This window comes from Fringilla coelebs (genome assembly GCF_963513975.1).
Source record: "Fringilla coelebs genome assembly, chromosome: 1".
Classification (NCBI taxonomy): Eukaryota; Metazoa; Chordata; class Aves; order Passeriformes; family Fringillidae; genus Fringilla; species Fringilla coelebs.
In genome coordinates this window covers 110740928-110754049 of record NC_140028.1, presented here as the reverse complement: position 1 = coordinate 110754049, position 13122 = coordinate 110740928, and the positions used below count along the sequence as shown (strand labels likewise).

At 42.5% G+C, this 13122-nt stretch overlaps 1 protein-coding gene across 1 annotated transcript in view; it reads right to left on the bottom strand.

Annotated features, from left to right (window-relative positions):
• Positions 1–10549: 10549 nt before the first annotated feature.
• EAF1 (ELL associated factor 1) overlaps positions 10550–13122 on the bottom strand; it is a 19796-nt gene continuing 17223 nt past the window's right edge. Inside the window, exon 6 of the mRNA XM_084201705.1 lies at positions 10550–12331. Coding sequence (XP_084057831.1) covers positions 12285–12331 — 47 coding nt within the window. The 3' untranslated portion in view covers positions 10550–12284. The remainder of the gene's footprint in view (positions 12332–13122) is intronic.

Below are 13122 nucleotides of genomic sequence, written 5' to 3'. Positions count from 1 at the left end.
AAACACATTTAAGTAGTTAGCACAAAAATAGGACATGGAAAAATCTTTTCTCCTAATGCATGACATTTACAGCTTGCCTGCAAACAGTGGGCAGGGAGCCACCACTTGGGCAGATATCTGCCCTGCCACGGGGCTCAGCCACCAAGGTCAATCTCAATCCCACTGTCTCTTTGTGCTTCCCGGAGATCTGGCTTTGTTTTCTATTCTTCCCAAAGATCATGCTGGCATTGGGTGAGGACGTGGTGGTGGGAGTGAAGCTTTGGCCTTTCCTGTCACTGTTGGGGCCATTGGGTTTGGGGCCTTCCAAGGTGGGCAGCCAGGCAGCTGTGTCCTCCTGTCCGGCAGCGCCCTGGCCCATAGCAGCAAGGGGAGGTCAAGGCTGTGTTGCAAACAGGCACAGTTTCAAATAAATGGGGTCTCAGTGTTAACTCTTATGATTTATGTGCATTTTCAAAGCCCCACATGAACATCATTTCAGTCCTTAAAACATCACTTTGAAGTATGTGGTATTCATTAGCTCCCTTCTGTGGAGTAGGGAACCTGACAGGTTTCAAATAAGATTTTAAATATCTTATTGCAGCATGCACTGCAAAATCCTTTGTCACGTTTGAGGGTGCAGCCATTCAAATCAGACAGATGTGATTATGTGTTTATTTACATGTGATGAGTCTCTTTGCTCTAACACCTGTACCCCAAAAGCAGATTATGAAAACAGTCTGGTAAAGGGTAGTGATTTTGGCAATGCAGAAGTGCTGCTTGCAGGGTGAGCCAGGCTCCGTGGCCCTGACCATTGTGCTGATGCCAGGGGCTGAGGGATGGACACGTAGATGTCAGGCAGGTGCAATGCTCACAACACCCTTAAGCCTCTCTGCGAGTCAAAATCAGAAGCACCTGCTGCTTCTTTTATGAGATGAGGAGATGGCCAACAGTGCTGTACAATGCCTGAGCTTCTCTGGAATAGTGTATACTGAAATCACACACATGGTTTTTCTTCCTGCTTGTTTCAAATACCCGTGAGCATCCATGCCCCAAAGCATGGGCACATAAGGGGAGAAGGTACCTGCTTGAGAAAGAAGGGGGGAGGGCCAAGGCGCTGTCTGCTGTGGCAAAGATGGTTTACAGAAACCAGAGGGAAAGTAGTTTCCCCTATCCTGAGGGGATGCACTTCCGTTTCCATCTCCTTCTGGAATATAGCAGCTCTGATGCTTGCCATTGCCAGGATCCAGGCCATAGAGAGGGAAGGGAAATGTTGCTGGATCCTTTCAGAGGGGTGCCAGTAGCCAGGAACTATGACCAGCCAGAAAAGGCATTTCACTTTGAAGAGCATATGGAGAGCATTAGGAAGGGAGAGCACGTGCACTGCCATAGCCATGGTAGTTGGAACAAAAATATAAATAACAGCACTCTACAGGTGACTCCTGGTTTTTGCACGTTCTACACCTCCACAGAAATTAAAGAGTCAGGTGAGAGGGGAGTGTCAACATGAGGGCTGAGTGGATAAAAAAATTTTCTGCCTTTTGCATGGATTGGAGGAGGTGTGGAGGGGAAGGTTTTCCGAGTACCTGGCTCACAGGATTTACCTTTACAAAAGCCCTTACCTCTGCAATGCCTGGTGATGAGTGTGGTCTAGAAGGTAAAGAGGGGCAGAGTACCTTGCTAGGTGTTTTCTATTTCTCTGCTCCTCCTGAACGCAATGACACTGGGAAAAGACATGTAGGGAAGGCAAAGTGAGAAGCTGTGGAAGGTGGAGGAGCAGAAGGGTTTCTGAAATGTGCCAGACAAACACAACTTGCCTGCAGCTTTGATGTCTCTTTGAAACACTGATCCACCGTTCTCCTCTAGAGTCAGAAGTCTGACAAATTCCACTCATGGACTAGCTACCTGCAAGATTTTTTTTTTGGTTTTTTCCCTGATGAAGTGCCCTCATTGGTCTGCTTCTGGTGAACTGCCAAGCAATTCACGTTAATTTGCCTGACCAGCTGTAAGGACCCGATTGCCCTCCTGCAGCCCTCATTAAGCACCCTCCCTGCTGATCCAAATACAGAAAGGTCAGGAGGGTGAGCTCCAGTAAATTATAAGAGATACACCCTTAGCTGCTGTGCTGTGTCAGCTTGTTCTCTTGCATCTCTACCCTGTATCCACAGCTTGGTCTCCTAAGGAAAGACTGGTTCCCTTCTTCCAGAAAACAAAAGCATCAAGAAATCCTAGAGGAAATAAAATAGGTGAGGGTGGTTGATCCCTTCATGGACAACCCTTCATAGACCTTTATACCATGGACCTTTAAAAAGAAAATATTTCTTATTGTTATCAGTACTGGTTTGTTCACAAATATGCTTTTCATACATCCAGAGCGTCCTTCACACTTGCACTTGCTTGAGAGAGGTGCTTCAAGAGCTGTCCCTGCAAAAGCCTGGTCTAGGCAGGGCTTCCAGTGGTGTTTGCACCCTCAGAGCGTTTCCACTGAGCCTTTAACACCATTACAAGTCCTGCTGCAGCACAGCAGCAGGGTGTTGTTCCAGGGACTCAAGCTGAGCGACTGTTGGCCAACAGATCAGTTCAAGGCTGGAATCCAAGAGCCAGCATGTTGGTATCTTGCAAATTGTTCCCACACCTTACTTCCCTGCTCCTGAAGATACTCAGCTCTCCAGACAGCAGCCTGTGTTTATCTTGTCTCTAATGAGGAGCACAGCTGTGGCTGTCCTCTTTGCTTTGGGTTCCCTTATTTTTTTTTTTTTTTTTTTAAACCAGCAGTAAATGGAGTTCAGGACAGAGCAAGAAAATTTTGAGGAATAATCCAAGCCAAGAACATGTTGTAAAGGGAAAGTGAGTTAGAAATGCACAGTTTCTCAATTAAATTAAAATGTTAGTTAGAAATCTATATAGAATAAAGTTCCTGCTGCTCCCATAAAACCTCCTTTTGAAGTCGATGGTTCAACATACTATTTCTTTGGCAGTAAGAAATTAAACACATAAATAGTGATGAAGATCTGGGCTATGAAAAATCCACTTACTTAATTAGCAGCTTTCCCTGGTGGCATTGCCAGCTCCAAAATATGAACTTAATTTTTAAAAAGGCATCAAACAACCCCTGCATCTGTCCTCATCCTAGTCCATGCTTTTTAGGAACAGGAAGTTCATGTGTTAAATGTGAGGGAGAGTATACTGATGTGCTGTCATCTTCCTGGTCTTTAGGCAGGCACTTTTGAGGTCTGTATTGCTGTTGACATCCAGGCCAGCAGTTTCACACCACACTGCTGGGTGCTGTGCAGGAACAGCACAGTGTCCCCCCACTGGTTTGATAGTGCCATGCACTTATTGGCAATGGCATGTTACATTTGTGAACAATGCACTGAAATATGATGGAATATTTGATGACTCAGCAAGCTGAGGGTGATACGAGGCTGGATTAACTGTGGATCCCTTCACCTGTAACTTTCCCTCCATCTTCCCTTTATTTTGACCCTCAAAGCCTGGTACAAAGCCCTCATCCTGCCACATGCTGGTAAAACCAGCACCAGCTGATGTTGAAAGAAGTTGATTTTCCTTGAAGTTTTCTGAAGCTCAGCCTGCATACACATTTAACATTCTGTGTCCTTTTGGAAATGGTTTGTTTCAGACACAGACACAGTGGCAGGAATGAAGAGTTGTGAACTTTGTTTAGGGCCTGTCAGCTGAGGCTCAGCAAGCAGCCAGCTGATACAGCCAGACATGAGGCTTAGTGAGCCCAGACTGGATACAGAGGGGGGAGAAGTTGGGAGCAGAGCACTGGATACTTTCTCCCCTTGCATCTTTTTTGGACACAGAAGTTGGTACATCACAGTTGCTGCCTTTTTCACCAGGAGGTATCTGCCAACACTCTTGTTTATTGCTGGATCTGTGTATCCATGAGCAGACCATGTAGCCAGGAAAGCCAGGTGGGGGAGACATTATGAATTGGCTTATTAAAAGCTGAAAGGTGACTTTGCAAAGACCTGAATGTCATAATGCACCATAATCTCTTCAGGAAAACAAACAGGAATTTTTTGTCAATTTGTGATCCTTTATGATATTGAGAGGGCACAGAGCTGCAGACTGTCCCTGATTTTCAAATGAATTGCTCCACTAATATAAGATATTCTCATAATAGTCACAAATTAGTTGATTGCTTGAAGTGCCAGAATCCTTAATGCTCTGCTATTTTAACATATGGAAATTGATTCAACACTTACCATCTATTTAGAGATGTAAATTTATTGAAAAAGATGCCACTTCTTCTTAAGCTTTAGGCCAGCTCTGATACTTAGCTTTCTGGGCATAAGCAGGTTTTTAAGAGGACTTACAATTTTTAACTGCAGCAATTTACTTTCCTTCTAAAGGAAGGGAGAAGCAGAGGAAAATTGACTGTATTGTGTATGAGGGAAAAAAAAGATACTGGTACAAGCACTGGTGTGAACTGACACAGATAGCACAGTATCTGGCACATCATACCCTGAGGGTCTTTTCCCAAGCACAGCACTGGCCCAGGCCTTGCCCTAACTTCTGCTGCAATTGCTCTGTAAGTCCACACCGATGTTGGAAGCATTCCTTATTTCTGACACAGCCACTTGCTTTAGGGGAAGAGTAGTGAAAAACCGAGCACAGGCAGTGACAGCAATGACATTGGCTGGGTCAACACCCCATGGAAAAGAAAGCTGCTCTCCTTTCCAAGGTTAGCCTGAGCTCCTAAAAGCAAACAGCCTCAGTCTCTTGGGACGCCTTCCTGCAAGGGCAAGCCCTGTGCTGATGTCATGGGCATGAGGCTGCTGATAGGATTAGGTGGGAAAGTCTGGAGCCTGGTCCTAGCTGTGCTGCTGACAGCCTTCCTTTTGATTTGGCATAGTCACTTAGCACCTTATAAAATGGAGATTTGTGTGTATTAATTAGGAATACTGTTCATGCCTTAGAGCTTGTGAAAATATGAGTTTCTCATGTAGAAAAAGATTTTTTTAAAAAAATGATTGTGTTAGGTATTTGATCCTATGTTATTATTATTCAGTATGATTCATATATTAATGCAATACCAAGAATGTCTCCATAAGGCCTAATATTATGCTTCTGGCATTAAGCAGTATTTCTTAATGTGTTTCTTATCCCAGTATTTTTGCAGAGAAGCTGGAATGGGGCCAGTTCCCGCAATGTGCCTACACATTAATAGTTAGCCCAGGTCAGGAGTGCACTTACAAAGTGAATGCCCCAATCATCCCTACTTACCCTGCTGTGGTTTGCATCATGAAGAGGGCACAAGAGGTGGCTTCCTCTCAGATGAAAGGCAGACAGTGTGCACATTGCAATCTCAGCACTCTCCTGCATTATAGATCTGCTGCTGGGCTGTACTACTTGCTAGCACAGACACAGCTGCAATATTTTATTGCACCTTAAAATCTCTTGATGGCATTTAGGAGGTGAGTTCACTGGCTGGATTAATTAACCACCAAGCTCGGTATTTTGACTGGCTAATGGTTAATCAGGGAATTTATTTTCTAGTTTACGCCATCTTGTTTATGATGTTGAGTCCAGCCTCAGTAGTATGGAAGAAAAATCTGGATCTGTTTCTGAGGTAAAGCATCTTGGTGTCCTGCATAAACACAAAAATTTAATTTGGAGTAAGACGGGATTATAACAGAGCTGGCTTTGGAAGTCACTTCTTGGGGTCCAGCTCAATCAGAATCTTTACTCCCAGTGGGAACTTGTGATATCCCTTGTCTTAAGATTCACTAGCTCCTCTTGGAAAAGAGCGGGAAATCACCACAGCCTGCAGCTGCTGAGAGACCCCCTTCCCTACCCTTCCCTTCTGCCATTGCTCTCCAGCACCCAGACCCAAATAACTCTCTCTTCCCTAATTACAACGACTGCATACCTAAATATAACCCTTCTTACATTGTGAAGAAGAGGGTGATTATTGGTGAAATTTTGCCTGATTGGCAGAAGGAATGATGAGGAGGACTCCATGATATCAGAAGTCTAATTAATTACTTTATTATACTATTATTCTATACTATATTACACTACATCTAAACTGAAACTGAACAAGAACTCAACTGAACAAATCTCATGACTGTCTGCTGACCGACAGTCTGGACATGTGCTTGGCCCTGGTAGGCCAAGGAAGTAAAACACCATCACTTTGGGTAAACAATCTCCATATTGCATTCTACTGTGGCACAACACAGGAGCAGCAAATGAGATAAGAATTGTTTTGATCATTCTCTTCTCTGCTTCTCTCAGGTTCAGAGAATGTGAATCCCACAGGTGACAGCTACCAGTAACTCTCAGGGCATTGAAAGCTTCTCCATCATAAAGGTGACCTCTCATCTTGATTGTGCTGGGCTGCTCTGAGGCTATGGTCTGACTCAGCTGACAGAACACTGTGGCTGCCATCACTGGGTGATCTCTCATCTTTGTGTCCTCTCCATTTCAGTCCCTTCAATGGCCCTGCTGTCATCTCCTCTGTGCAAACCACTCCCAAACATCTCCTCCCACTCAGCTTCCCAATGAACACGAGGCACAGCCTGTGGCTCTGGTGTCATTGGCTATTTTGGTGCATGTCCCATACACTCACACAATTTTTTGTCATGTTTGTTATGTGTGATGAGCATGCAGTGCTCATAGCACAGGTTCCATGATACTAGCAACTATCACAATCTTGATACTTATTTGAAGCGCCGGAGCAAAATCCATGATGCTCTCTGAAGTATTTGGTAGCTGTTTTCCTGAGCAGGTGGTCGTTCAGTTTTGTTAGTGTTGTTAATGTCTGGCAGTAAGAAAATGTTAAGGAGGTGTCAGAGCTATGGAGGAAAAAGCCACTTCCCAAGGTATGGAGATGGCAGAATTTATGGGCTGACTGGGTGACAAAGGAGCAGACAATTATATCTTACTGGGGGCACAAAGCGCATGTTTTCCTTCAGAGCTGACCCTGTACAACTGTGCATCCAAGATTTTCACACAACATCCTACAACAAAGGTACCTGGTCTGGGAAGAAACACAGCTCAATATTTTCATGTAAAACCCTCAATATGATATTTAGTGCATTTTTACATTCTGTCCTTCACAAAGTCCTATTTTTACAAAAGCTTCTGAGAAGGAAAATCGCAGTCAGAGCTACCAAAATCTACAGGTTCTGTGGGATTTCAAGTCAGATTCATATAATTCCTTCTGAGTTATCCCATCAGTTGTGTCATTTAGTTCTCAGTGCCATTTAAAAAACATGCAATTGGACTAAATCCAACAGGACACAGAAGAACAAAACATGTCAGTCTCACTCCAGTCCCTGCTTCTACCAGCATCTGCCTAAAAAGTTAGGGAAGTGCGGGTAACCCCAACACACAGGACACACAAAAACTCACTGACAGAGCTTAGCAAAACTTAGCAAGGCAAATCATCCCCTCAAAACTCTTGCACAAATCCCTTTAGCAAGGTATTTTCAACCTAATTTTTCTCCAACCTCCACTCCTCCCAGCCACAGGGCAACGGTAGCAATGAATTTTATGTCCAATTTACAACAAAGCTGAGAGAGCAAGTCAGGCTAGCTCAGGCCATGGCTCCATGACAGCATCCTCAATCTATGCAGCATCAGTTTGAGGTCTTTCACCCTCTGTCATCTTGCACTTTCTTCCTCTTGTCCAAAGAAATACTGTTTAGTCCTAATAAAAGCAAAGACAAGGAGGGAGGAAGATAGGTCCATTTGCAAGGGCTTTGTCGTTTACAGTATTTACAGTAAGTTTAGAGCAAGGATGAATACAGCTAGGGCATTTGTAACGTTTCAACACCTATCCTATTTCCTGTAAATTCCTGCAGGACGTTTTGGCAGCAGAAAGCATAACTATGCTAGAAGTAATGGAATTACAAAAGAAAGAAAGGAAGGGAGTGTAAGCAGTGGGAATAGGAAGCAATAGCTAAACAGAGACTTTCCCATTTATATACACACCCTTCTCACATAAACCAGGCAGCTATTGCCTAACTGACTGTTAGTTTTGTTGATAATTTATCTTCTGAGAACAGGGTTTGGGTGTAGGATCAACAGCTTTTAGTCCACATGTCTGTCCCCCACATGGCAGCTTCTGTTTGTGAGGCAAGCATCAGCAATACTCTTTTCCTTTTGATGGCACACATATTTATGTGGGGTATAACAAACTGTAAATAACCAGACAGACCCAAGATGTTGTCATTCACCATCAGCAGCTGAATCCACAGTTATCATCAGAAGCCTTCATCCCATCATGATGCCCATTCCTGGGCAGCTGTGTTTCCCACAGGATCTCTCTGACTCAGCAGCTAACACACTGAATAATGAAGCATAGGCAATTACTGAAAATAAGTGTTCTCTGACACATGCATTTCCAGGCTATGTTTCTCTCAGTTTTCAAATGAAAAAAAAAAAAAAAGAAAAAAGAAAGTAGACATACACAGATTGTTGAACTTTTTGGGTTTTTTTGACAACTCAATAAATGGACTTTGAAGGAGAAAACAAGACTGTAAAGCTTGGCACATCAAAGTCTTTCTATACATAAACAGGTCTATATCTAGCCTATAATACAGGAAACTGCAAATCAACTAAGGCAGAGCATCTTCAAAATAGATGCGCTACCCACAGTCAAACGCAGAGCTATTCCGAGACAGGCTGAAGAAAAACCTTTTTCCATCAGGCTGCCTTCCCCACAAAATCAGTTCAGCCAAGACTTGTGAGAGGAGGGGGATGCTTTAGTGGAATGAGAAAGGGCAGTGCCACCCACTCCTACACATGTGACTCTCATCAGGGGTCTGGGACAGCTTTTGCTCAGAGGTGGCTGTTCCTCTGGTTTAGCTGGAGTGATTCAAGCCATGCCTGCTGGCAGGGCTGGTCAGCCCTTGGGGCTGGAACAAGGGCAGAGATGGGGGGATGTTTTTCTGCACATGACTAAAATCTGGAACATGAGCTTAGGCATTGCTGCAATTGTATTGTAAGACATCCCACCCGGGCAAGCAGATGACTGAATTTGTCCCTTTGGAAACTGAACGTTTTTATAAAAAGAAAAAAAAAATTGTAACAATATTTGAAATTGTGACAATCTACTTAAATCATGATTGTTTATTACTCCTACAGCAATTTTCGTTATGGGAAGTCATAACCAGGCCATGTTTGCTGGTGAAGTTTAAGGAAAGCCAAACCACTGAAATTAATGAAGTCACTGAACAGAAGAAACCATCAGAAACTAAAGCTGCCTTGAACTACTCACCCTGCTGTGGCCAGCAGGAAGCTCTCCATGAATGCAAAGAATTTCTCAGTTTCAATTCATTCTCATAATTGTACTCCACATACACTGTTAATTCACATTTTAACTAACTGGCATATAAAAGACATTCCTGCTTTATGTGGAAAAATTACCGTGTGGTGAGATGTGCTAGTCCTAAAATCCTGCAGGATTAGAACCTACCACAAATAATCAGGAATACTTTATTTCATTAACAAGTCTAATCAAAACATGTTAGTCAACAATTTTTCCAGCATGTTAAATATATTGCTAACTAATTAAGAAAATTCTAAATAATTGCTTGGATTCCATTTTTCCATCCAAATGAAACTTACTGCAAGTTATGAACCAATGAGCAGGCATCTAATAGGAACAGATAGACAACATTTAGTGTCTCAATACACAAAATACAAAATTTCAAGGGCCTCAGTCAAAAGATCAGGCTGGCAATGGCTTTAAAACACACAGGTGTATTCAGAAAAAAGTCAACATATTGCTGCTGGTGGTAGCAGCCACCTCTTCTGATCTTAGAAGTTACCTAAGCATGGTGCACCTTCACAAAATACATTCAAAGTACCTGAGAACTGTGGAAGGGTGGAGATGCCAGAGAGCTCCTCAGGCAGGAGATGCCAGGAGCTGCTTGGGACAATAGCAGGGAGGGAGGGGCTGGTCACACACTCATAGGGACTGGCTGGCTCACACCCTGGAGCAGGCTGTGGTCACTCACCTACGTGTGGAAAAGGGCACATAAACAGCTCATGAACAACAGGCCACCCTTGAAATGATGCATCTGAGGGGGATGCAAAGCACGGCCAAATGGAGTTTAAAAGTGTTGCAGTTGTGTGAAAGTATCTTAATTTGGTTACCAACAGAGAAGGGGGAAAAAATCTGTCAGGGAGAGGTGAGCAGGAAAAACATGGCTTAGAGTACAAAAACAAGGCAGAAATTGATTATCTGAATGAAGCTTTCCCAACTGCTGATCTAATCAGCAATTAAAGCAGCGATTCAAATCAATGTAGCCTGGTGCTGTCTTACCCTCTAAAGTTTAATATCTTTTATTTACACATAATTAATAAACTTCCTATGATATGTCCTGGATTTTAGAGTCCATGAGAAGGTAGTGGATGGTAAGGAATGAAAATGCTGCACACTCTGCTGCTTTTCCATTTGAGTGCAAATAATATCAACAGAACTCAGGCATTCACTCCAGTAATGGGGAAATGGCATCAGAAAAACGTCTCCCTGCTTATTCAGATCTTTAGCTGGGGGAGAGTCAGGAGCAGCATTAACATTTATTAGACTGCAAACCATACCATGCAGATCTCTGGTACCAAAGTGTGAAATCCTGAATTGGTACAAGCTTGTAAAACATACCATTTTTACTGTTAAAGGGAGAACAGAGAAAAAGAAAGAACAGAAAAAAAAATTAAAAATAAAAAAAAGAACAGCAATTGCGGCTTTTCATCAAGTATATTTCATAATTGTCCATTAAAATACATACCTACATCACAAAACACTTAAAAAAACCCAAGTATTTTTAATGTATGTACAATAATGCAAAAATATGCCTAAATATGTATCTAATGCAAAAAAATAAACCATTTAATAAAATCTCCCTTCAAATGTCCCCTTGCTCTTCAACATGTTAAAAAAAAGGACAGAGATCAGTAAACGAACAGGAGTTAAAACACAAACTGACAGATGAGAGCAGTGCAAAGCAGACACCTGAGAATGGAGAGGCATCTGATTCAACTTCCCATTCCTCAGGATTACACCACAACTAAGGTGCAACTTGTCCTATGTCAACAGAATTTTGATTTTAATAAGTCACAAAAGGCTGCCTATGGCACTCATTTTCCATGTGAGCAAAAAAGTTAATAATAATCCAACTAAGCACCCTTTAAACACCCTTTAAACAGGGGTGAATTTCACCCTTGGCAAATATTTCATGTTCTGTGTACTCCTGCCAAGCACAAAGAGGTCTTGTCCAATGAACAGTATGGACTAAAGTCTACCTTTACAACTGTGGTGGGAGAGAGACTTCTGCTGTTTTGTGGCTACTTGTTTTGTCACCTCTTCTTTTTGCACTCTCTAGGAAACTGCAAAGAGGGCTCTAGTCTTAGAATTTCAGTAAGTAAATATTTTTCATTTGTGGCATTGCAATGTCACTAGCAGTTGGGATTGTAAGTATTTCTGAAGACTAGGTCTGAAAGTCTCAGTTAAAGGGGACCCTTCAGTTTCTAAAGAGAATGATTATCTGATTCTTACTTGGATGAGTTTAGGTGATGGATGTGTATCCCTTATCTTGCTAGAGTCACTGCCCTCAGAGCACAGCAGGTTGCATGTGACACACAGCTCTTGTCTGCTGAAGCAATATCAGTATTGCTCCATACAGGGAAGGTGGCAGGAATTGAAGCACTATTTAAAAAACCTGTGTATAAGGCACTGATGCAGCAAGGTTTGTGATGAACATGGTTTAATCATTCCTATTGTCCAACTGTTTAAAAGTCAGTCTACTAAATCAACCATAAATGGCAATAAAAAGGCATTGAAAAAGTCCCAAACCAAAGAAATCAATTTAGTATTGAAACTTAATTTATGGCAGTCCCACTTCAGTGCACACACTAGCTCCTGCATGTTTTTTAAACTCATTGTAGGCACATGCTCACTCTATATACAAAAGTCCCCTGACAAAGTCATGATGCGCTGAACATACCCTACAAACAAGAGATTTTTAGATGACCTCACATAATTACATTTTAAAATTACAGATGGTGGACAGGAACATACATTGGCTCACCCACTGTACATATGTACTCAAAGCTTTAGCAGAATAAGAATATACACAATATATACAAGTAATTCACACAGTAAAGCAGTCCTCGACATCTGCTATTTTGTAGGGCTATGCATTTCTTCTATTAAAATTCCACACATGGAACCATCTCTGTGCCAGCTCCTCTTCATAAGCAATAGGATCACTTCAAGGTAAATTAGGTCTTCATGTATATGTAACAGAAACAGCAAAAGCTCAGCCTCTAGTCATCACTGTCACTCCCAGACTCACTCAACTGCAAGTCATTTCCTATGGAAAACAAAAACCAACAAAACACAACAAGTGAGTAGGCGTTAATTCACATTTCATGGCAATCAAACCAAAGAACAGTCACATTTACACTGGAAGATTTAAATAAGAATTACACATGAAATTAATGCAAACATCCTTTAATGAAACTGCCTAAGAACACCAAGAGCTGCATGGGGCTAATAGCTGGATTCAGGCCAAACCAAGCATCCATGTCTCCAGAGCCACCAAAGGTGCTCCCTGGTGGGAAAACAGACCTCTCCATGCTAGCAGCTGCAGAAAACATTTCACAGCCTCCACCCACCAAAGCTCCCACATATGGCTCTGGGACAAGGCATTGGGGAATTCCTTGGCTTTCTTTACCCTTCAAAAACAGATTTTTTTTTTTTTTGTGTAAGGCCATTTGGGTAGCCAAGGCAAGGCCTCCACATGTCAATAAACCAAAAGGACTGTTAAAACCATCACAACTCAAGGCTGAACTAAGTTGACACATGCTGTGAAGGTAAAGGCTGCCCTCCAAAGTGCAGAGATCGGATGAAAGGCCAGGATATGGATGAAACCTACTGGCTCTGATCCTGTTTTGCAGAGCACTCGTGATTTGGTGAGATGAAGGGAATAAAAAGGGGCAAGAATCATTCTTGTGTTCTGATAATTGAACCTAACTCTTCCAGCATTCTCCCACTGCCCTCCACTCAAAACGGTTGCAGGGCATCTATTCAACAGACATAGAGACAAGACACAGGAAACAAGAACTTGGGTTAGGGGTGATTCTACCCATAACAAAAGTATTT